Source organism: Pleurodeles waltl, chromosome 4_2 (assembly GCF_031143425.1).
Source record: "Pleurodeles waltl isolate 20211129_DDA chromosome 4_2, aPleWal1.hap1.20221129, whole genome shotgun sequence".
In the NCBI taxonomy this organism is placed as follows: domain Eukaryota; kingdom Metazoa; phylum Chordata; class Amphibia; order Caudata; family Salamandridae; genus Pleurodeles; species Pleurodeles waltl.
In genome coordinates this window covers 479,220,794-479,246,005 of record NC_090443.1, presented here as the reverse complement: position 1 = coordinate 479,246,005, position 25,212 = coordinate 479,220,794, and the positions used below count along the sequence as shown (strand labels likewise).

General features: G+C 44.8%; 1 protein-coding gene across 1 annotated transcript in view; it reads left to right on the top strand.

Annotated features, from left to right (window-relative positions):
* Window positions 1–18,399, top strand: part of LOC138292941 (intercellular adhesion molecule 5-like) — a 122,571-nt gene extending 104,172 nt beyond the window's left edge. Inside the window, exon 8 of the mRNA XM_069231829.1 lies at window positions 14,725–18,399. Within this exon, the coding sequence (XP_069087930.1) occupies window positions 14,725–14,930 (206 nt within the window). The 3' untranslated portion in view covers window positions 14,931–18,399. The remainder of the gene's footprint in view (window positions 1–14,724) is intronic.
* The last annotated feature ends 6,813 nt before the right edge of the window (window positions 18,400–25,212 follow it).

The following is a 25,212-nucleotide window of genomic DNA, read 5'->3' as shown; positions in this document are numbered from 1 at the left end:
CTACAGGGCCCAATCCGGGCGCACTACAGTTTTCCTTGTCACAAATTTGAGCCAGCGATACCAGAATACCGCACAGCAGCAGTAAATTTGAGAAGCTTACAATGAGAAATACTTTTTTATAAATGCAGCAACAACATAAAACAATTGTAAAGTGCAGAAAAACAAATGCTTAGTTACATCTCTAATAGAATAGATGAAGGGTGGAATGCTGAACAATGCTAAACACTCACCCCAGTCAGAGATCTGGGCCTAAATTCATAATTTTTTGCCCACCATGCCACCCCAGTTTGGACTCAGCTGTATGCAAGTCACTTTTGGGACCGGTTTTGGGGTCTCACCCCTCATCAGCCAGGCTAGCTTGAGTCCAGTGGCAAAGTGAGCCTGGGCATACCTGGAGCTTTTACGGCGACAAATGCAAAAAGAACAGATGATGGACGGAATGCTGAACAATATCAAATATTTATCCCCAGAGGTCTGGGCCTAAATCCTTCTTTTTTTGCCCTCCATGCCACCCCAATTTGTACCCAGCCATATGAAAATCAGCCTTGACCCTGCTCTCCATGGGAACAGCCCGGCCCGAAATACCAGGCCAGGTTCTCCCTGGACCAAATAAAAGTATCCTGGGACCGGTTTCGGGGTATCACCCCTCATCAGGCAGGCCATCTTGAATCCAGTGGCCCAGTGAGCCTGGGACCCACGTCTGGGCATACCGGGAGCACTTAGAGCGACAAATGCAAAAAGAACAGATGAAGGATGGAATGCTGAACAATGTCAAACATTCCCCCTGTCAGAGATCTGGACCTAAATCCACTTGGCCTTTCTACACCATGCCACGACAGTTTGTACCTAGCCATATAAAAATCAGTCTTGACCTTGCTCCCCATCCCAGGATGCCTGTTTCCGGTCCAGGAAGGAAGTGGCCTGGCAGTTTGGGCTGGACTTTAAGTCCGAACTGCCTGGCCAGTTTCTCCCTGGAACGGAAACAACCATCCTGGGACCGGTTTCGGAGGATCACCTCTTATCAGCCAGGCTAGCTTGTATCCAGTGGCACAGTGAGCCTGTGACCCATGTCCTGGGATCCTGGGACTGCTTCGAATCCAGGGAGGACCTGGCTTGGCATTTGGAGTATGGATGGTAATGAAATTTAGACGGAATTATACTAAACTACCACAAGGTGGCGAAAGCTGCTAGGAAATGAAACTCATATAGAGGAAGAGCTACATTGGCGCCGTCACTGATAACGCTGATGGAGACCGGCCACAGAGCACCACAGATCATTTCTCTCTTGCAGATCCTACATAATACGCATTAATTAAAAAAAACGTATTGAGAAACCATTACTCACTAATTTATTCATTTTGGGCCTTGCAAGACTCAGTTATTGATGTTCAAATTAGAACCTTTGACGTAGCGGTGACAAGTACTTCTTCTATTCAGTGAGTGCATTAGCTCACTGAGCTAGCTTACCAAAATAAGGAACTGTCACCCGCATGTGGGACAGTTATGGGCATTGATCAGGCGATTTTTTCACCTCAATTCTCACCCGTGAGAAAAAGATCTGTGATAGAAGCGAGGTGTACAAATGAAGTATCACGCAATGAAAGGTATCACCGGTTTATTTTTATCTCCAGTTCCACCCATGTTTTCAAACCTGTCCTGGAGGCAAGGATTAGATATAGTTTACATTTACACTGTCAAGCTGCTGCTAATTTCTTAAGAAACAACCCCTTAGTCTGAGGCAGTCAAGTATTAATTATGTCAATATTGTTCCACCGGGAACACTTCAAAGTTAGTCAGTGATACAAAATCGATCAGAATATTGTTGTGCAAAAAAATTGCCATGAAGAAAAATGTAACTCAAAAATGAATTCTTAGAAGTCAGTGTAATTCTGTTCACTCATACAGAATATTACCAACAATACTGTGATATTATCCATGTGTATGTCCTGCTACAGGGGCACAGAGCAGCCAGCCCTGGAAAGTTTGTGAACAAACACCTACAAACTCTTGAGTTTCTTCATATTCACAAACCTTTTCAGACCCTGACCCGCCCAAGGTGGGATGGGAAAGAAATTGTTGGGATTCGAGGAAAAGGATTCTCCTCATGCAAAACTATATTGCCGTGGACTAAAAAAAAAAAAAAAGTTATGTTGTAAATTGCAGTGGCATTTCGTCGTGCACAGTTGTACAACTCCACATGTGGAAATATCTTTCCGTGGTCGCAAGTGTGAATTCCAGGTGTGACTGAAAACTTGCTGTTACTGCACTTCCAACTGTAATCTTGGGAATCTTTGTGGATTCTTAAAAGAGATCAATCGTCAATGATACACAGGAGTAAACCCACAGGTGTAGATGTATGCATTATCTCAGTAATCGGGCTATTTGCCTTCGCCTTATCAGCCTTACTCGTACAGATCTGCAATTATTACTCAGATACGTGTGTAAATGCTTGATCGCACATTTAGTAAAGTTTGTACGGTTTAGCTGTTACGGTAGAAATGTATGAGATTTAAAAAAACAAAACAAAAAAAACACCTACTGAAGTCTAAATCCAAACAGCGCTTAATACAAACTACCAGGCATCCATACAAAAAGTATCAAAGAGAATTGTCATTTCAACAGGCCAGGGCTCAAGGTAGAAAGTATTCAGTTAGAGAAGTGCGCTAAAACAATCCTATTTTTGTCTAATTTATACACAGTTTCACCTTTTGCAAGGCACTGTGAGGAGATCGCACAACAGCAAATAATTGGTTTCAGCAAAACTTACCTACCATGCAGGTGTTCAGAGCTTTTTCTCCAGGGAAGCACCGGACAGTCCCCGAAGAAGGATTGCATTCGTATTGACAAATACTATTTTTTTCTTCTAACAGAACACTGATTTCCTTTGCCAGGTTGGAAAACAAGGTTGCTCTTACTAAAATGTGCAATGTACAACATGAAGTATCATAGTTCCTGGGGCTACCAGCACCATGGCTGAATTAAGGTTTCAGCAAACCCAGTACTGAGTAAAGCTTTACAATAGGAGGCCATTTTTCTAGCTGGCACACAGTCAATACATCAATAAACGCATATTGATGGTTTTATACATTTCTCTTTATGTATTGAGTATAATATAACACACCAGAGTATGTTTTCACAGCTCACTTTTTGTCGAGAGGAAATACTTCAATCTACACATACTCCACAGAACACAAATCCATTATTTCTTTGGTATTTCATTCTGCTCGCCCCCATTCAGCCACAGACATAGCAAGAGCAAAAGTGCTTGCAGTGCCTTTATTTTTGCATGAGTGGTAGATGATGTACAATACCAGTTTAATAGCAACACAAAGGATGCTCGCAATCAAAAGAATGCTGACGAGGGATTTAAACACCTTCACTCCCCAAGAGCTGGTTGCGCTGTTACAACAGCCACTGACCTTCCTGCCATTTCCCTATAAGAAAAAAGACCATGGTAACCTTATTCAATGTACATAGCCGAACATTGTGACATAGATAGCATAAATGGCTCAGATAGAATAGTTATTTTCTACAACATGATCTTTATTGGATGTTACAAATTATATCTCAACAGTATCTATTGGTATGTAAACATTATCACATTCTAAATTAAAAACCATGTAGTAGCTGCCACAACATTCACTTACACATACTGTCTTACATCCCACACTCTTACTCTTCACAGATGTTCCCTCTACACACTTACACATACATCACTTCGAAATGCCGCCGTTTTTAGGGAACGGCTTCTGGCCACTTCACCTGAGTTTCTGGTCCAATCTCACCCACCTTAGTCTTCAGGGCCCTGTTATTTCTTTCTACTTTTCCCTCTATTCCCCCCCAAACCCGCCCTCCGATTCGAATGATAGACCCAATGAAAGTGCTGATTTGTTGCTAGTGCTTTGCAGACTGCCTGTACAACTATGGACAAAAAGTCATATTCCAAACCTAGGCATCAAGCCCCTAGGCAGCTTCTTAGCGACGCCTGGTCCCAGCGGGCACAGGGGCACGCCTTCACCCACACTGAGAACATGCAAACCACCAGTAACACATAAACGAAATGTGCACATTTAGATAATTGTAAGGAATCCACTCGAATTTGCCCAAAGCGCCCCGAAGGGAGAGGGTGAGCAGAGGGGGCTGCTTGATTTCTTTTCCTCCATGAAATGACAGGCAGATGGCACCGGACTGGTAATACCTTTAGGCTACAGAGGATAAGAAGGGTGCAGCGGAATGGATCATGCCATCCCTGCCAACATGAATCAATCTGGCAAACTTGGAAAATAGAGAGTTCGGTGTGACCGCACGCCTAGTGCTGTCTATGACCCCCCAGGCCTCTTTTACATTGGTTCTTCAACCATGCTTGTTTGTCACTTTCAGGGGTTTCCTTTGCTCCATTAATCTGGACAAGTCTGTTAATGTAGGTACATGGAATAAATAGGTCAGTTTTTACAACATACATACCAATATCAGCTGTTTTAGACAGTGCAAATGATAGCAGAAGAATCAGCCAAAGCATTTCTTTTTTAAATATTGTGGGGTGCACACTTCACTATTGCTATATTTTCTGGCAATTGTAAAGCCTTTAAAAGGTTTTTAACATATTAACAATTTTCATTGGGGGGAGGAGGCGGGAAGGGGACATCCTGCTGACGTAAAGAAGCCCCTTTGCATTCCCAGGAGCATGAAGTCATGCGTAACCCCAAAGGAATATTTCAAGTCCATATTTGCAGTAACAGGTTTCTCCTTTGCTAGAATACAAGCTCTTGTGGGCCTAATAAACACTGCACTGCAACATTTGTGGATTTAACTGTGAGGAGATTACAGCTCTCTACAATGGGACATACGGTGCAAACAGAGTACCCAGCAACTACATTGCCTTCTTCATTTCTGAGGAATGAGCCATCCACAACATTAGTTAATTCACAATCAGTTAAATCAACATATTGCTTAGTAACCTCAGCAAAAGTTAAAATGCAATAATGTGGTTCCCCCTCCTTACTAGTAGGTATCAAGGAAGAAGGGTTCACCGCAAGACAGTGAATCTGAGTTTTATACAATGCAGATAACAACAACATCTCAGAACACAACAAATGGACTGTGAACAAGTGCTGGTTTTCGACATGACAAGTGCAACAAGAGTGGCGGGCCCAGCAACTATTAGTGGGGAGCTTAACACAATTGTTAAGAAATCTGATTATTATTTGTGGTGGTTGACTACCCATCATCTTGAAAAATCACCATCCTTGATAGAATGATTCCCCAAAGTCACTAAATTAATCTGAGCTCAACCCCCTGGTAGCTGTGGCACAAAGCAGAGACTTATTTTAGGACAATGTGCAAATTATTTACACATGTGTAAAATATTAATAAGCTCAAAATGTAAAACAATTCCAAAACAAATTACAAAAATACAGTAAAATTTAATAAACAAAATGACACCAAAATCCAATAAGGAGAACTAAGATAATGATTTTTAAAGTTTCAAGTAGAAATAGCTCCAAAAGGCAGAAAGTCTGTTGACTGCTTTTAGCTAGCTTTATTGCAAACATTCATCACATCGCATTTTGAGTGTTTGATGTCATGCTCTAAGCAGCCAGTGGAAGCCAAATGAGTGGGTCCCATGCTGTGTGCGCCAGGGAAACCAATCTACACCCAACTAAAGAGCCCCAATCAGGGGAAAGCTGGTCTGGGGTTCCTGTGTTCCAGTTCAGGGAAGAACTGGCTTGGCAGTTTGGGCTGGACTGTTCGTATTAGGCTCAGGAACAAAATAGATTTGCATATTGTTGGGTCCAAACTGAATGACATTGTGGGGACAAAGAACAATGGGTTTGAATGCTAACTTGCACGATTGCCAGTGGTCAGAGTTATTGAAAGCATTCCTCCCATCACTTTTTGTGTGTTTTACGTACTGCCCTCAGTGGCTATATGTATGCAGGTCACATGCTCACTGTGGCACTGGAACCAAGCCACACCCAACTGAAGATCCCTAATTAGAGTGCAACCAGTCTTGGGTTGCTTGTGTTTCAGTTCAAGGGGGATCTGCCTTGGCAGTTTTGACTGGACTGTTCCCACTGGAGCAGAGAAAAGACTGATTTGCATATGGTTGGGTCCAAGCTGAGGTAGAATGGTGTGAAAAATAATGATTGTCTGGGATGCAGCCCCAAGTAATTATCAGAAACTAAGATTAATTTAAGAATTCCATCAAGCACCTTTTCCATACTTGGGTAAAGGAGGGAGCAGGTCCAGTATGTCAAGGGCCCTCTCAAGTCACATACAGCAGGTCCAGAGCTCTTCCTCAGGTCCATAATGTGTCCTGGAGGTGGGTGCCTGCGGGCACCATATTTATGTTAGGCCAACTAAATGACAAAATCCAGTAAGGGGAACATGAGATATGACTTCTGAAAGGTTTGAGTAGCAATAGAGCCAAGAAGCACAAAGTGCGAATGATAATCAATGGTTCAGTATACTAGGACCCATGCACAATTTAACTCTAACTGCGATGGATAGTTGGTTAAATACACTAATCAGGTTCATGCAGGTCAATGTTTTTATCTTCTGACTTTTCGTCTTAAAGTTCCAATTTATCACATGAGTACACTTCTAAAGTCCCCCTTCAGAAATTTAGGGGAGGCACATAGAGGCTCATAAGGTAGCAGGCAGAGTACAATCCAGGACGAGAGGCCACTGATCAGTTGCAGGAAAGGGCTGTTGTAGCTCTAACCAATGGGGTAAGGTTCTCAGAGCTAACCCTACACACTGGGAGTTTTTAAGATGGCTGTAGTCTTCAGCCACACTAAACTCAGGCTCTCAGGGCTGGGAGTGTCTGAGTGGGGAGTACACTGTGGTACTGGTAGTATTCTATCAGGGCAGACCTCTTTGAAGTTAATCAAGCTCTGGGGACCAGCCTACAGACCATAATGTCAAGGGCACAACAATACCTCCCCACAGCCAAGGCCTTTTGCCCCTGTCTTGTGAGCAAGTTCCTACCTCATGCGCACCCATTGGAATGCTAATTACTGGCTGGCAGAAGCTAGAGAGCAAAATGCAGATTTAACTTTTAAAAACTTCAGGCTCGGCAAAGGAAATTTCCTAAAAGTGACTTTTTTGTAACATCTGGAACAAAACAGACTTCACCACTGAAATGGATTTTTAATATCTATTTAAAATAGTTTACACATTTTTCTAGCTAGTCCCATTTCCAAAATACAGTGTTAGCATTTAATGTTACATACCAGTGCTTTCCTATGGAACAGCCAACCCTTCTATGGTGAAAATAGATTTCAGGGGTGAATCACTGTAAGGACACGTGGAACATTAACCTTTACATGTCCTGCTTTTAAATACCATGTACCCTGCCTTAATGGGTAGTACAGCTTTCTTACGGGTGGCTTATAAATATTTAAAAGGAGAGTATTAGATCTGTCGAAAGTGGTTATTTTGACAGATCAAATCTTCAGTCTAAACCTTCACAGTCAGACTACCAGTGGAAAGCCTGCAGTCATGTTTGCATTGTCATTACAGTGAGTGGCACAATGAGTACTGCAGCCCACTGGTGAAATTTAAATTACAAGCCCTGGGTACACTTTGGGCAACATATACTAGGGCTTTTGAGGTAAGTTAAATATGCAAAATAAGGGTATGCCAATTTTACCATTTTGAGAGGAGGAGCACAAGCATTTTACCACCAGTTAGCAGGGGTAAAGTGCACAGCGTTCTATATCCAGCAAAAGGCAAAAAGAAATCTGGAGTGACCCGCCAGAAAAGAACATTTACAACAACATACTTGGAAATTATAGGCAAGTTCAATATGTCAATTAGGCTTATGCCAATTCAACCAGGTTTAAAGGGAGAAAACAAGAACTTTACTATTAGTTAAAAAGAACAAAGTGCACAGAGTTCTGAAGCCAGCAAAACAGATATCGCAAAAATCTAGGGGGCATGATGCCAAGGATGGTTATTTTCTACAATAAATATTTTCAGAAGCTTGAGCAAGGCTGGTAGCTGCCCCCAGTGCAAATAAGGTGGGAAACCAATATCAAATAATGAACATACTGAATTAAAGTAGGCCCCTGGGGGAAAAACATCATGTCTAAAGCCTTCCCTAGGGCCTGGGAGAAGATTGAGTGGGACTCCGTAAACCACTGGTTATTGGCTGGTATGCAGTAGAGGATAGTCCCAGGGTTGGGGAACTACGTGAAAGCTTGTGGTCACTACACTGTTAATCTCTCAAAGATCATGCACAAACCTATATACGTTGATCTTCCACACTTTCATCTCGGAAGACTCAAACTGTTACACCTACTAACAATTGGAACTAATGGTCTGCTTAATTAAATCGGCTGTCACACAGCTGATCCCTTCCTCTGTCTCAGATTTTAAAGGGTATTGAGGAATTTTCAGAAACTTTTTTGAGAGCCTACCTTCATTTTTACCAGTTTCATTGAGGAAATGAACCCCACATCATTAGCTCCAGTAGACTGCAGAATGAATGGTACCTGTGATAGCAGTGGTAGCATGACAGTCGGGTGTGCTTCCCCAACACAATGCAAACTCCCAGACAAGGTAAGCACCTGCTTTTCCTGTTTCTGAGGAATATTTAGGAACACTCCATAAGGGAACACTGCAGTTAAGCTTGCAAAGTACATCTCTGCCTAGTAAGTTTGTTGGGGAGGTGTGGCTGAGCAGGAAGGAGTGTTTGTCGCTAGTAGGTCCCACAGACATGGTCATGGGATCAGTGATATGGTGGGTGACTCACTGATAAGATATACTAACTGCATCTTTAGGACATGGCCGAGAAAGTTAAAGTGTGTAATTCAGAGGTTTTAAGGTCAGAGCAACTAGTGCCTGTGTAAATGAGGCAAGCATAACATTTTTACCATAAATGACACAATTGACACGAGGGCCCTTTTGGCACACAGGTATTAATGTATTCATTTTGCTGCCAGGACCTGTTGTGTTGTCATAGAACTCAAGGTAGGGATTCAGGACAGCTTGGGGGTACCCTGATTGGTCTAGTGGTCCTGGCAGGATGAAAGAGGTCCGGTACAATCACACTTTTAGTGCCTCAGCTGCCCATATGTGACGCAAGAGCGCCCCACTCCATAACCTCTCTTCTGTTTCCCCTTGCATCCATCTGCACCTCTGGCTTCCTAGGCCTCCTCCCCTCTGAGGTGAACTCTGTCCTTTTCCGTTAACCACTCTCTGCATATTCTGCAAGTTTAAGGAAACTAGTCTCAAGTCCACATTTCCTTCTTTATCTCCTGTGATGTGACATAGTGGTTCGCAACTGTCAATAATCCTGCCAACTTTTTTATTTGCCACCAAATGCATACAGTTGTCAATTGATTCTTAACATTCAACAACAACCAGCACAAAAGCAGCCCACCAGCTTCTTGAGACACCTCTGTTGGACGGGCTATGCCAGAAGACCTTTCAATCATATACCTGAGTCTGTTTCAACCAGTGCCTTACCATTATTTTGGTTACAATTAGAGATCTTAATCAAATCTGTTTTCATCAAGCATATTTCCAGTAGTGCATTCAGCAGCGCATCCTTCACTGCACTCAACTCTTCCTCATTTCCCAGTTCTGTTGTTGTCCATGAGGCCTTCTCCACCAATCTCTCACTTCACTTGGCACTGCCAATTACAACAACTGACTCACTTCCGCCAAGTTGGGTCTGTACACTTCAAACACACTTTGCAACCATAACTCCATGCCGGCTGCTGGATAGTCTCTCCTGGCGAAGGATGGCTGATTGTAATGAACCCTTGTTGTTTACGTCGCTCTAATGAGTTGAAGTGGGAGGGCTGTCTCAACAGTTGCCCTGTGGTTTGACCTAAACTCTCAACAATAGTAGTTGGGCTTCTGTCTCTCGCCAGTCCCTATGTCCCAGGGCAGACATGCTCTTGAATGGTCCATGGCAGTGGAATAAGTGGAATGACCTAGTTGCTCTGCCACCTGCTGTTTGCATTGCAGAGCTCGCTTGCACATTACCTTCTTATTCTCTATTCACTGGCAGACCCTGCTCTGTGTGATGTGCAATTCTGCTACAACTGCTGCCCCATCACCAGGCATTGAGAATATGTTCAGTAAATCCCCTTTGCTTGTGTTCTTATTTTCTTTCTTCTGTTCCCTGTTCAGTGATCTGGGGAAATAGGTAGGAGGTAGGTGGAGCAGAGGTCCTTACAATGTCTTTAATATGGCTTAGTTGGTACTCTACCTTTTCTGAGTAGACAAAGCCTATTGTAAAAAAATCTGTGAGAAAAGCCAAACGTCTGTTGACAATACATTATCTCATTATCTAACAGTGGATGTCTGGTTATGTGCCCATATTAAATAGTTGTCATACGGTGCTATAGGCAAATTCTCTGTAATAATGATGTTCATAAAGTGTGGATGGTTAATTCAAGAACTGAAGATTTTCTGTCGTATTTTGATTGTATTCAAAGTTAACCCAATACTGTACAATGGTTTCAGATGTGTGCTGCAGGGTATTGACAGCAGGGCCTGGCCCTGGTCAGTCAGGCCCTGCACCCAACCATCTTGCTGCTGAATTTAACTTCAGTAGTGCCACTTTGGTGCCACCCCATGGCCTTGGAGCTTAGGGTGTACCCACCCTGCCACCTTATGTGGCCTTTACAACATTTCCTCAGGGCTTGTGAATCCATTCCTCATGTCTGTAATAGCACCTGCAACATTTTTTCAAAGTTGCGGCTAGTCAATCAGATAATTCAGTGATGTGATCCCAGCATCAGTACCATAGTACTGAAATGAACAACTTGAGAAAAATCTCCCTCAGCCAATCAGAATTACCTATTTTTTATTTTTCAGTACTGTGAAAGAGTGGCAGGACTCGAACAGGACCAACCATAAAGCTATACTTAACTTTTTGTAAGGGTTAATGCCTTCATGCCCAAATGTGACCCTCTTTAAATGCCAACTTATCAAAAATGACTGATAGATTTACGCCAGATCACAAAATGCATACTTGCTGAATAAAGTCTTAATTTTTTTGTCATATTTGGTGCATTCCATTCAGCTGTTTTTTCTGTATCAGAGTGCAACTTTTCCTATGGGAATAAACATGGAAAATCACACTTTTGGGACCACCCTTGTGGCTGGCTCCAGCTTGGTAGATTGGTTCGAAACATTCTATAAAGGAGCCAAGGTGGATGAACTTTGTATTTTGGAATGCTTTGTGTAGATTTGCCAAATGGTGCTAAAGTTGTTACGAAAACCAAAGAAATACTCTTCTTAAGAAACCTTTGACCTAACTATAAATGCACAGTGTTTAAAAGTAAATTACAAGTAATTTTATTCAGTACTTCATGTGTCCAAAATTCCTTTATAGTGGGACAGTCTGCATGAGAATAACACTTTTGTCAAATATAAATTTAACTTTAAGGGAAGGCAGGCAATGATATCTTTATTGTTTGCGGCCATATTGTTTCAAAAGGTAAAGAGAAATGGAAAACCCCAAGTGTGTGGATTGGTATCCAAAAAGTTCCGGAACAGCTACGAGGAAAAAATGATGAACAGAACACAAACACCCAATGTAAATTGGGCAAGAAATTGTCAGATGTCCAAGTTAAACATGCACACAAATAATGAAGAGACCCGAGTGATACTCTCACACCAAGTATTACAATGTGATGTTAAGAGATAAAACATCCTTCGCAGTAGTTTATCCATGCTGTGTAGAACATTACATTTATTTGTCCCCAGTAATTCATTTAAGAGACAAAGGGCCATATGTATGAACACATTTTCCCATAGACACAGAATGGGTAAAACCCTTTGATATATCTGGCCCAAAATTTGTAAGATGAATACCTCAGCACAAGTCATCATGTAGAAAAAAGGTATTGAGATGTGCCTACGTTTCGGTAAGTATTGCGAAAAGGGCTAAACATCTAATAGTAAATGATCCAAGAAATCTAAAGCTGAACAAAGTAATGGATGTGGGCATAATAAAAAATGAGAATATAACTAGTAGAAAAATATCTAAAAGTAAGAAAACTTACTAGAAACTATTACTTCAATCAAATGTACCCAAATGGTGCAGGTGGACAGGTAGCCGGCACAGTAGATAGTGGCTGATCAGTAGTACAATGGGATGTGGGCGGAGATGTAAACAAAAATTGGTGCTGTGATAAGCCTCCAGCTATAACATTAAAAACATAATGTTTAGACATACGTATTCTAAATAAAAGTAGAATGGAAAACAAGGCCATGCATTTTGTTGTGTGCTTATGATAAGGATATTGCAAGTCACCTTGGAGTTCCATTATCTTGTAAAGGAACTCAGCCTTCAGCTTTCTTCATCTCTATGATCATGGAACTCCTCAACCTGCAAAATCCTTACAGTGTTTGAAATTAGGTACTTTGTTGCTTATAATACATGTTGACACCATCACCTTTCTCACAAACCACTTACATCCCTGGTGCTTACCCTTTTCATATGACAGGACATATATACATATTCAAGCCAGACCGTTGCAAACTCCAGAAATTACCCAGCACACTAGAATCCAAATTGAAAACAATCTTTATATTCAGTTGTTAACATATTTTGGCGAGTTTGCCTTCGGAAAAATATAGATTGCCTCATCTCCCACAACACATAAACAAATTGAATAGACTTAAATAACATACTATGTGATCCCAGGGTGGGTTCAAAAAATAATTGGTATAGACAATCACAACAAAATAGTGTAGAATTCTTGTTGGAACTAAATGTTCAATATGCAAAGGACTTCCAAAACAAAGCAATGAAGCAATGTACACTACATATCCTACAATTCATAGCAACATACTACAAAATACATGGACATAGCAAAAGGAGTTTATATGTCCCTTTCATACATCATGTCCCCAACTTTAAATCACATGTGCATGTCAAATAATAATAAATAACAAGTGACTATTGTGCATGTCAAGAATATCTCCAAGCTGCGACTAATGGGTCGATTGCCCTTTTTTTGTAGCATTGACAGGTAAACAACATGTCTTAGCTGATATGCATAAAGAATTTAAACAAGGAGGAAACCTGGTTCTCATATGTCTTTATTTAGAAGGATTGCCCATGGCGGTACTGCTAAGTAGGCATATATCTCTCCATTATATATCACTTTCCTTAACCAATCATTTGAGAGCAAATTCAAATAACTCATGTCAGGTTCTTGATTATGGTTAATTTAAAATAATCTTGCTTCACAATAAATAACATTATCAGCTATACATACGGATAACTGGACAAACTGACTCCTTTTGGGCAACATCATCGGAGCATGGGGGTATTCTTGATTATTTCATATTTTATAATATTAATGCTTTCAATAAATGGCACTGAAGGCAGCGATTTAATTGTGTCTAGGTGAGGCACTCATAAAGATTGAAAAACATTATTTTCATTTTAAAGAGTCTTTATCACATTTCTTTCTGAGAGTTGTTATCTGATTTACATGCTGAATCTTCTAATGGCTTGGCTGTGCTTTGGCTCTTAGGCCCATGCTAGACGTCTAACTAGTTTCTGGCTCAGCTCTCTCCTTGAATTTGATGATGTGCCCACCCCTAGTTATGGCCGCCTGATAGCTCCTGAATGTTGTGAGAACCTTAAGTAGGTAGCCGTGGCATGCTGAAGACAGTGTCTTCCTGCCCACAGCTCACTGAAGTAACCTTGCAGCTGTAAGTTCTTCTACGTGCGTGGGTCAGCAGGGGCAAATCTGTAAAGGGGAAAGGGAAGGTACATATGAAATGAATGCTTAATTTGATAAAACACAACAGTGAGAAGTTTAAATCTAAAATTCTTGCATTTATCCTTTGTGGTATTTATGAGAACAGAATATATTTCTGTACTAAGGGTTAACTCTCTATGTTAGTTTAATTATACAGTACATGCCAACTAAAATGTTACACAAAACATTAGCTATTAAGATACAGATTTTAGAAAAAAAAGCTACACTTCTTTATTAAATAATATTCATACCAATTTCAATATAATGGACACGCATTTGGTAACAGCATAGACATCATCATGCTTCTCAAATGTAGTTGATTTCAAATCTCAAAATAGACCGGAGGTGAAATGGCTGCTTGAGTAATAATATCCCTAGAGTCTGAAAATATCAGCTGTTTATTGAACCAATGCAGAAAATGAATTTGTATACATTGCATTCTCGCCTCCCTCAGTTGTTAATTCAATGTTTCAGGACTGTCTTTGAGTTATTAGCCTTCTTCATCAGGACTATACATGGATTACACACATCATGCTCAATATGTTGATGCCCGATCAAATACAGAGATCTCTGTATAAGAGATCACTCCTTCCTGATGTTTTTCCTAGGACCACTGCCATTATGAGTGGCGAATCTTGGTGCCATTTGAATACTCACTAAAATACCCAAACACAAGCAATTGAATAATTGTGGGATTATTATGTTTATCATTATTTAATTTAAAAACATATTTTTCTCTAATATCTGTTTCTATAAAGTGATAGTTTTGTGTGAGATTTTGGAATGCAATGTATAACCAAAGGTGAGAGGGGAAATCACGAGAGGCAAAGTCTAGAACTAATAAATGTTAAAGAGTTCATCAAAGTATTAAGGCATTTTTATGGCTTTTCGTGAGAATCATTGGCACGTTTAGACTTGAGTTTGAGGAGCTGCAATTCTCCCGTTTGTAACTGTTTCCTTTGCTATGTCCCTTCTTTTGCAGACACATTGCCTTTAATCCTTGGCGTGGTCCTTGGATCTGTGGGATTGGTGGCTGCTGTAGCCGGCGGAGTGGCTTATTATCTGTGGAACAGGGCTAGGAAAATCCGAAAGTATGAACTGCAGAAATCAAAACAAAAGACAAAGAAACCTGCAAACAAAGACAATCTCCTGCCCCAAGAGAATAAAGTTCTTCCGTTCGAAATGTGATTTTACTGCCCCGGAAGTGATTCCTTTCCAACAGCCTATGTTTAGGACTGGGGGCCTGGAGAAGGCATGTGTCAGAAGAGATTAAGTTAATTGACGAGATCTTGGCAATTGCCACTGGAACAACAAATTGTGGCGCAACAGGTTGCCTGAATTGCTGGACATATGTAGTATTTGAAACCCCATCTAGCAGACTGCAACGAGCCTGCCAAAGTTCTCTGTATTCTTGGATAAGAACTAAAATATCAGAGTTTCATCACCTCAAGCATGGTGGGATTAAAAAAAGAATCACTAGCCCTTTCAACCAGGCTGTTAAAATGGCGTGCAGACACTTTCAATTACTGAAAGCCGCATCTCCACTGGATAGTGAGTTGGTTTTAATGGCGTTCACTGCAAACTGAAATCACCTCAAGATGCTGGACATAATGTAGGGGCGGATATAGTAGAGGGGTGAGCAGTCAGACTGGAGGCTACCTACTCCTTGGAGTACACAACCCTGCAGAATTTGCATCAGAGATATAGTCACTTACACATGGATACGCTTGGGGTCGCGTGAAGTGGCTCTTGTATGCAAAAGCAATTCTACAGCTGCAGATCAGTAGAGAGGAGTCCAGGCCACATGTGTCAAGAGCCCGCCCTACACTCTACATTTGCTGCATTGAAAACCAGCAGCCCCGCTGACATAGTGTGTGATCTTGAAGATGTATTTTATTCCCTTTGACTTTGTTCTTTTGACGCCATTGTTTATGCTTAAATGTGGGACTGTCTAAATGAATTACTGTAGTGACAATTTGCTTTGTTGCTCCAACTGTGCAGCAGACTGCTGGGTTTGGTGGTGGTTTAAAAATGGAAAATGTCTATTGAGTGTCAGGTGTTGCACATAGATTCCTAAAACAGTTATGTTTTGAGAAAATGTATTAAGGTCAACCCAGTATCCAAGGAAACCTGGTTTCTTTGGGAGAAGCATTTTCTCCTACGCTTCTATGGCAAAAACAACTGATACACTTCAGTATTCTAGAACAGGTTTTTAATGACTGGACGTTTATCTCCAATATGCAAAAGATGATGTAGTATGTGCTCCAAAATAGCATAAGTGACAAGTTTAAGAAGGCAAGCAACCCTTCCACTCACCCTCGGTGCCTGAAAGCTTTGGCTGATCTGAGCATCGGCTGTTCCAGTGTGGCAGATTTATGCAAACCAACTTCTGTTATCACCAAATGGCTTCCATTGTATGATTGTGAGTGGAAGGGACATTGCTTCTGCTTTAGTCCTGATGAAAACCCCCATTTGAGTTACTGGAGCGGTCGAAACTTTGACGAATGAACTTGTTGACTAAACTTTACTGTAGTGTCATAAAAGTGAACTCGAATCACAAGTCCTTTGTGTTGAATCATTGTACTACTATGTCAACGTCTTTTTAAGTTTTGTGAGCACCAGGAAACAGGTTGAGATCACAAATCTCATCTGACGTTTCAAAGTTAGGTCACTGTCTATGTCTGAGCTCTTTGCAAATATTTGGGAGTTCTCAGAAGGCCAAGCAGCCCATCAGCTTTATCTCACCTCTGAAGGCTGAAGCCGATGGAAGCTGACAGAAGCTGATTGTTCACATCCAGAAAGGATGAAGGGGAGGAGAATGCTGCTGACACCACGTCAGCCTGAACCTGAGCTCCAAGACTCACTTAGCCTCGTTGAGGTGCTTCAGGCCCACAGGAGCAACAAGATCCGCAAGTATCCAGAAGAAGATTATTATTCTGTGGAAGGGCCAAAGGAAGAAGAAAACCTAGCTTAGTCTGTGTGCACAGACCAGTGTGCATAGGAGTGTTGCCTGATAGTGCACAAGGACCAAGAGCGTGGCAGAGCTCAGTTGCAGAAGAGCAAGCCAGCGGGCTTGCTGACCGGTGAGAGGTGTGGCTCGCCCAGGAAGTCAGGAGGCTGAGGAGTCTAGGCAACCCATTTGGGCAGTCTGGGTAATCTATCTTTCCGGCTCAAGGTGGCACTAGGAGGCATAGAGGGAACAATGGGCGAGGGACTCTGTAAGAAGATGTAGGCGACAGAGACGGTTAGGGGTAGGAGCGAGTGCAGTGCAATATGATCCTGCTGTGTTGTGTTCTGAGCAGCGTGGCACGGAGATGGCTGGATTAGAGACCAGTGCAGCTTTCTTTTGCTTAACTCCCTTACTTCACCCCTTCGTTTCACTTCTTTTCCGCCATTTTGCCCAATCACTCCTTTGCCCTCAATCGACTCCGTATGCAACTGCTCTCGCTCTTTTTTCGGCCTATTCCATGACCTGCTATCCACACAAAATTGATAGAGTGGTGGAACCCATCATATAACTTCTATCAGTTATAACCCATTGTTACTGTCAACAATTAAATGTTCTTTTTAGGAAACACTAGTGCACTTTTGCATTCTTCTCACATGTCACTTTCGCTGTGCCTTTTTTTGGAGTACCTACTGCATTGCATTTTGCATTGTAGGCAGTAATTAAAAACATGATCTAAGATGCTAGTTTATCAGTGGTTTTGCCCTAGAAACGTATTCAGAAAACGTTTCTCCCAAGGGAGCTATTGCTACTCCATGTTTACAGTAATACAAACATAAGATTTAAATCCAGTCGTACAGAGTAGGCCTCAGCATAAAGACTGACGGAAGATGGAATTCAAACATGTAAGGCGTACACCTTGATGATACTACTGACGTGAGATGTACACCCAGCATACAAGATGCCTGTCTTGAGGAAACTATTAATAGTACATGCAAATCCAATTTGGGCAAAACTGAAAAGGTGCATGCCTTTGTGACATGAGAGATTTAAGATTTAAACACGATGTATCTTCACAGTATTACTGAAAGAACAATTCAAGCCAGCTCATAAGACATACACATTTACAGCACTACGTACGTAAGATCAAAGCCAAACCTCTACAGACGTAAGTTAAAAAACATTTGCTCTGACAGTACTCCAGACATCCCATTTGTGGAAAAAGTTGCCCAAACCTGCGGGGAAAACTGGGAAGTTTTTATAATCTTCCATAAAAAATAACTGCACCTTTCTTTAGCAGCTGTGCAAAATACTAAACAACCTACATTTAAATGAACTCCATGTACACAGACGGATTAATTTTATTTCCTTTCCTTTAATCTGGAAGTTTATGCGCAAGAAGACAAGCTAAATTAAACAAATACATACTAAAATCTATTCGGGTCTGGGAAATGCCAGTAGGAACGAGCAAGGTTGACTTTTACATGTTTCTGGGTTTAAAACACGGCTGCAGGAAAGAGCTTTGCCGTTCTAGGCAAAGAGACACTTGTGTCCCGGACCCATGCTGCGGTATCATTTTCCAAAGAGCTAGTAAAAGCATTTTCTTCAGAAAATGGCACCTTAGTAAAATGACAATCATTGAGGAAAAAGCTTTAAAAATCTTTGAAAAGCGGAGATGAAATCGTGTTCAATAAAACAGTCAAATAATCATGTCTGACTTCTTTTTGCAACGAAATCATACTACCCCAGAAGTGAAAAATAAATTGCCGGTTATTACAGAGTGCTGTTTATAGCCCTGATGGGTTCAACAGTTTAAACAGTTTACAGACTGCTAAATCGGTTCAGTTTATGTTTATCGTTCTAAAGGTTCTGGCCCTACTATGACGTCAAACTGACAGCAGAGACTTTCTTCCTTGACAGAGGATGCAGAGTGGCTGAATTGTGAACAAGTAAGCATGGCCATTTTCATGGCCCTTTTTTTTCTTTGATCTGTACACGTGTATAAAAAAGGGACACTGTCCAGTTTATAGTTCACAGGGCCCACATGGCCACAGGGCAAAGTCCAAGGCCCCACTTGAATCCTGCACCAATCCGGAGAGAACACGGCAGGGGTATCAGTTGGAAAATAGGCAGGCACCTCGGGGGGGGCTCCTCAGCCGGATGCAGAAACAAGCCCACTGGTTCTGGAGAGGGTAACATGCACTGTGCTTGGTCCTGGGGAGTGCAATGCTACACTCTCTCAAGTGGGTGTCTTGCCCACTTATTCTGGAGGGGGAAACATGCCCTGCGTTTGGTCCTAGGGAGTGCAAGGCCACACTCACTCAAGTGGGTGTCTTGCTCATTGGTTCTGGAGGGGGCAACATGCCCTGTGCTTGGTCCTGGGGAGTGCAAGGCCACAGTCTCTGGAGGGGGCAACATGCCCATTGCTCTGTCCTGGGGAGGGCAAGGCCACAGTCTCTCTCAAGTGGTTGTCTTGCCCACTGGTTCTGGAGGGGGCAACACGCCCTGTGTTTGGTCCTGGGGAGTGCAAGGCCACAGTCTCTCAAGTGGATGTCTTACCCACTAGGTCTGGGGGAGCAACATGCCCTGTGCTTGGTGCTGGGGAGTGGGGAGTGCAAGGCCACAGTCTCTCAAGTGGGGTCATGCCCACTGGTTCTGGAGGGGGCAACATGCTGTGTGCTTGGGCCTGGGGAGTGCAAGGCCACAGTCTCTGGAGTGGGAGTCTTGCCCACTGGTTCTGTAGGGGGCAACATGCCCTGTGCTTGGTCCTGGGGAGTGCAAGGCCACAGTCTCTCAAGTGGGTGTCTTGCCCACTGGTTCTGGAGGGGGCAACATGCCCTGTGCTTGGTACTGGGGAGTGCAAGGCCACAGTCTCTGAAGTGGGTGTCTTGCCCACTGGTTCTGTAGGGGGCAACATGCCCTGTGCTTGGTCCTGGGGAGTGCAAGGCCACAGTCTCTGGAGTGGGTGTCTTGCCCACTGGTTCTGGAGGGGGAAACATGCCCTGTGGTTGGTCCTGGGGAGTGCAAGGCCACAGTCTCTCAAGTGGCTGACTTGCCCACTGGTTCAGGAGGGGGCAGGCTGCACAGCAGCCCTTGGAGGCTGAACTATATGGCGTCTGCCAGCAGTGATGGCTGCACTGTGGTGGTGGTTGTGGGAGGCTCCTGCTCAGCCCCTGCACCCTCCGATGACTTCACTGTGTTGGTGGTTGTGGGAGGCTCCTGCTTAGCCCCTGCACTCTCTGTGGCGGTGTTTGGCTGTCAGCTTCCGCTGGCGCAGATTGCCTCCTCTCCTCCTGCTCATGGGTTGGGGGTCCCTTCCCCTTCCTGGCACTGCTGGATGGGCTCTTCCCCCCTCTGCCTGTTGGTGCAGGCTCCTTCTCCTTCTTTGCAGGTGGTGCAGGCATCTTCCCCTTCTCTGCAGCTGGTGCAGGCTCCTTCCCCTTCTTTGCAGCTGGTGCAGGCTCCTTCCCCTTCTTTGCAGCTGGTGCAGGCTCCTTCCCCTTCTTTCCAGCTGGTGCAGGCTCCTACCCCTTCTTTGCAGCTGGTGCAGGCTCCTTCCCCTTCTTCGCAGCTGCTGCAGGTTCCTTCCCCTTCAGTATTGTTGGCCTGGAATCCTTTACACCACGAGTAGGTGCTGCTACCACTGGGCCGGTGGAATGTTTGGCTGAGGTGCTTGGCTGGGTCCTTGCTACCCGGCCTATACATGAAGGGCAAGGGGGTAGAGGGATAGGGAGGAGGTCAATCTGGGAAAGGAAAAGCTTTTTCGGGACGTTGGGGCAGGAAGAGGGAGGAGTAATGGGAGTGGAGGATGAGGGAGTGGTTGTTGGAGGTGTTTGTCAGCTGGATTTGGGTGAAGGTGCATGGGCTGTATGCTGTTGTGAGGTGAATGGCTGTTGGGTGTCTGAGTGCTTGCGTTTGTGTACTTTAGGGGGGGACAGACATGGTGGGAGAGGATACAGGGGACGTGTGCATGGATGTTGTGGAGGTTTCTGTCAGTGAGGAGTATGTTCTGCTTGGTGTGGCGATGCTGGTAGTAGATATTGATGTAGTGCATGCAGGTGTGAGTGTGGACGTCACTGGGTGGGCGGTGGAGGAGGCGGAGGAGGAGACAGTGGAGATAGTGGATGTTGTTGTGTCTGCAACTGAATGGTGTTTGTGTGAGTGCCTGTGGGATGAAGTGTGGTGCTTGTGTTTGCCTGTGACACTCTTCAGTGTTGTCTTGTGTGCATGCTCGTCTGGCTGTGTGCTTGGGATGGGTTGGGGTTGAGGAGAATGGGACTGGGAAGTGCAAGTTGGACGGGGGACGGTTGAAACAGAGACAATGGCTACCATCAGAGAGGAGGCCAGAGCCTGAATCGATCTCTGTTGGGCCGCCAATCCACCATGAATGCCCTCCAGGAATATATTAGATTGCTGCAACTGGGCTACCAGCCCCTGGATGGCATTCACAATTGTTGTTTGCCCTACAGTGGCAATAGCCTCCTTACTCAGGGCAGCAGGGCTCACTGGGGCAGGGCCTGAGGTGCCTGGGGCGAAGGAGATGCCCACCCTCCTGGGTGAGCGGGCAACTCACTGAGGGGCTACTGGGAAGGCTGTGCTGGTATTGGGATGGCAGATGTACCCACAGCTGGGGTGGTCACAGAGGTGTCCACCACCACCAGGGAGCTCCCATCGGAGGAGGTATCAGAGTCTGTATTGTCCCCTTCAGTCTCTGCCATGATGCTCCCCTCACTCTCCGTCCCACTGGTGCCCTCAGCGTTGGTGGACTCTGCCTCCAGGGTCCTGTGGGATGCAGTTCCCTCTGTCGCCAGTGCCTCTGCTCCTCCGCCAGATGATGCTAATGCACATAAGGACAGGATGACAAAACAAGAAAGGGGGGAGATAGACAAAGGATACACTGGGTCAATGATTGCACCAACACCACCGTTGGCGTACACAGCACCCTCACACACAGGAAACAGGCCTACGCACAATGCATGGCACTACCATTGAAATGGCTACTCAACAAGGAGCAACTGGGACTGCAGCACACCTGCGACTCACGCAGCCCTGACCAGTAGTGAATAATACTAAGCTGGTAAGCAGTCTTTCACAATCAAACCCTTAGCCACCAGAAGACCGATGCTGCTATGTCTGGCCTGGCCTAGGGGCACCCACTGAAACACAACCACCACCTGGATACCACCCCTCCAGTCATGAGTTTCAATGATAGCCACTGTACTCACCCCCTTGTGGCTGCTGTGATACCCTCAAGCGCCCATCGAGCTCATGGTAGGCCACCACCAGTATGTGGGCCATCAGGGGGTCAGGGTCCGACGGGCACCCCGTCCTCATTGGGAGGCCATCCCCAGCTGGGCCTCCACGGTCTTTCATGCCCAGCGTCTCAGGTCCTCCCATCGTTTGTGACAGTGGGTGCTCCGCTTACCATAGACCCCAGTGGTCTGCACGTCCTTGGCGATGGCATGCCATATTCCCTTCTTTTGATGGGCGCTGACTTACAGAAGCAATACAGACAGGAGATCACCATTAGACAAACAGTCCAGCCAGTCACACAAATGGCCCACCATACCTGTTTCCATCACCATTGGCACACACATAGCACAGCACACAACATGTACACCACCAAGAGGACATCCACCCACCCCCTGACATGAGGCCTTCACACACAACTCCATGCATTCATGCCACACGCATCGTGTCCACAGTGTACTCACCTGTTGCTCTGGAGGCCCATACAGCAGTCCGTACTGGGGTAGAACCCCATCCACCAGTCACTCTAACTCCTCCGAAGTGAAGGCTGGGGCCCTTTCCTCGGTCACACGCGCCATGGTAGGTTCCAGACACAGGTCACAGCAGCACATACAGTGTAGGTTCTCTCCTATGGAAGGTCAGGAAACAAGTGAGGAATCTGATAGAAAATGGCGGTCACATCCATGGCGGTGCATACCGTCACTGCCGGCGTAGATCACCATTGGCCACTGTACCCCAATGGGCCCAATTATAACCAAAGAGGAATTGCACTGCAGTTCACGACCGCCTACCTCCATGATGCACAACGTCAGCGGCATTACCTCACTTCCACCTGTCCCTCCACACAGGGCAGGCAGACACCATTTCAGGGGTGGTGAACAGGCCTATGGATTAATGCTGTGTAACAGGGTAAATAGGCACAAATTACACTGTCCCATAACATGTTTGCACACTGTGGGCTGCTGTTGTGGCTCCGTTGTTCAGTTTGTGACAGCCTCCTCACTCTTGTGTCCCTTAGATACCTACTGCTGTGGATGAATAGGAGATGTAGACATACCCAGAGTACTTGGCTACACTGGAGAACAGGCAGATAATACTCACCTCTAGACTGAACAGGGCCACAATCACAGAGCTGTGTGCCCAATTGGAACGTGACCTGATATCTGCTATCCGTCCCCCCACTGGGATCCCCCCTCTTGTGCAAGTGCTATCAGTTCTCCATTTTCTGGCAACTGGTTCTTTCCAAGTGGCAGTGGGCTTGGCAGCAGGAATGTCACAGCCAATGTTCTCAAATGTGCTAACAAGAGTGTTGTCTGCCCTGATAAAACACATGTGCAGCTACATTGCATTCCCCCAGGCTGAGGATTCTGCCACTGGAAAGGCCGGATTCTATGCAGTGGGACATATCCTCAATATAATTGGTGCAATTGACGGAACACATATTGCATTTGTGCCCCCGCCAGAATGAACAGGTGTTCAGGAATCGTGAGAGTTTCCACTCCATGAATGTGCAGATGGTGGGCTTGGCGGACCAGTGCATCTCCCACGTCAATGCTGAGTATCCAAGGTTGGTGCAGGATGCCCTTGTCCTGAGGAACAGCAGCATCCCAAAATGTGATATCCCAACTACAGAGTCACAGGGTGTGGCTAATAGCTTCCCACCCAGTATATGTTGGTGTATGCCTATGGTGTGGGCCATAGAGGGTAGTGTGTGGCTAAATGTTGTCCCTCAATATCTGCAGGTGACTCTGGTTACCCAAACCTATCATGGCTGCTGACCCCTGTGAGGAATGCCAGGACAAGGGTAGAAGAACTTTATAATGAGACACATGGGTGAACCAGAAGGATCATTGAAAGGACCTTTGACCTCCTGAAGGCCACGTTCCGGTGCCTCTATCTAACAGGTGGATCCCTGTGATACTCACCCAAGAAGGTCTGCCAAATAGTAGTGGCATGCTGCATGTTGCACAACCTGGCCCTCAGGTGCCATGTGCCTTTTCTGCAGGAGGAGGAGACAGGAGATGCCCCAGTGGCAGCAGTGGGCCCTGAGAACATTGAGGATGAGGAGGCAGAGGATGAGAATGTAGACAACAGAACATCTGTGATACGTCAGTACTTCCAATGACACACAGGTGAGACAGTGAAAATTCAAATTTCTATGACTTGGTTGTATTCTGTGTGGCATTGGCATGCTGGCATTTCCCACTTCTTTGCCCACTTACTGTTACCTCTGGTTATTCTTTTTGCAGATGTTGGTGATTTGACAAATTCTCCTGGTGTGATCACAACAGCCAGCTAAAGGTCATTAATTCTATGCTCATTGTTTGTACAGTTCATTTGCAATGGTTGTAGCTGTTTTAATCAATACATATTTGAAATACATAAAATACTAGTAGTAAATTTTTATCCAAGGGTATTTACTGTGTTGCTAAAATATAAAGGGGAAAGTGCAATGGAATGGGGTAATGATGGAGGAAAGTCCAGGGGTTTGCTCCAGTCTGTTTGTAGCACAGGTGCATTGTCCATGGGGACACAGGAAGGGGAGCAATGGCAGTTCAAGGTGGACAAGGTGACTGATTGGGACACAAGGGGGACAATTAGGAGAGTCTCATTCCTGGCGGTGGTCTTGCCAAGTGTCTCTGGCTTCTGTCTGGTTTGCAGGGAACATTTGAGGGGTGGTTCTCCTTTTGCAGGGAGAGGAGTGCTGGTGGCCTGTTGGTCCTGTGGCGGGGCCTCCTGGCCACTAGCGGCAGCAGAGTGGAGGGCTGTTTAGATGACTGGCTAGTGGCAAGGGCCCGCTGGTGTGACACTGCCTCCCTTATAATGTTGGCCATGTCTGCCAGCACCCCTGCAATGGATATCAGGGTGTTGTTGATGGCCTGTAAGTCCTTCCTGATGCTGTCCCTCCTGCAGCTGCCTGTTCTCCTGCACATTGTCTAGAATCTGTCCCATCATGTCCTGGGAATGTTGGTAGACTCCCAGGATCTCGGAGAGTGCCTCCTGGAGAGTCGGTTCCCTGGTCCTGTCCTCCCCCTGGTGCACAGCAGTCCTCCCAGTGTCCCTGTTGGCCTGTGCTTCTGTCCCCTGAACAGTGAGCTCACTGTCACTGACCTCAGTTCCTTGATTGTCTTGTGTGCGAGGTGTGGCCTGGGGTCCCTGTACAGGTGGGCACACTACTGATTGACATGTCCTGGGGACAGAGATTTGGGGATGCTGGGTGGGTGCTGTGGTGTTGGTTCCTGATGGGGGAGTGTAGGAGGCTGGACTGGCTTG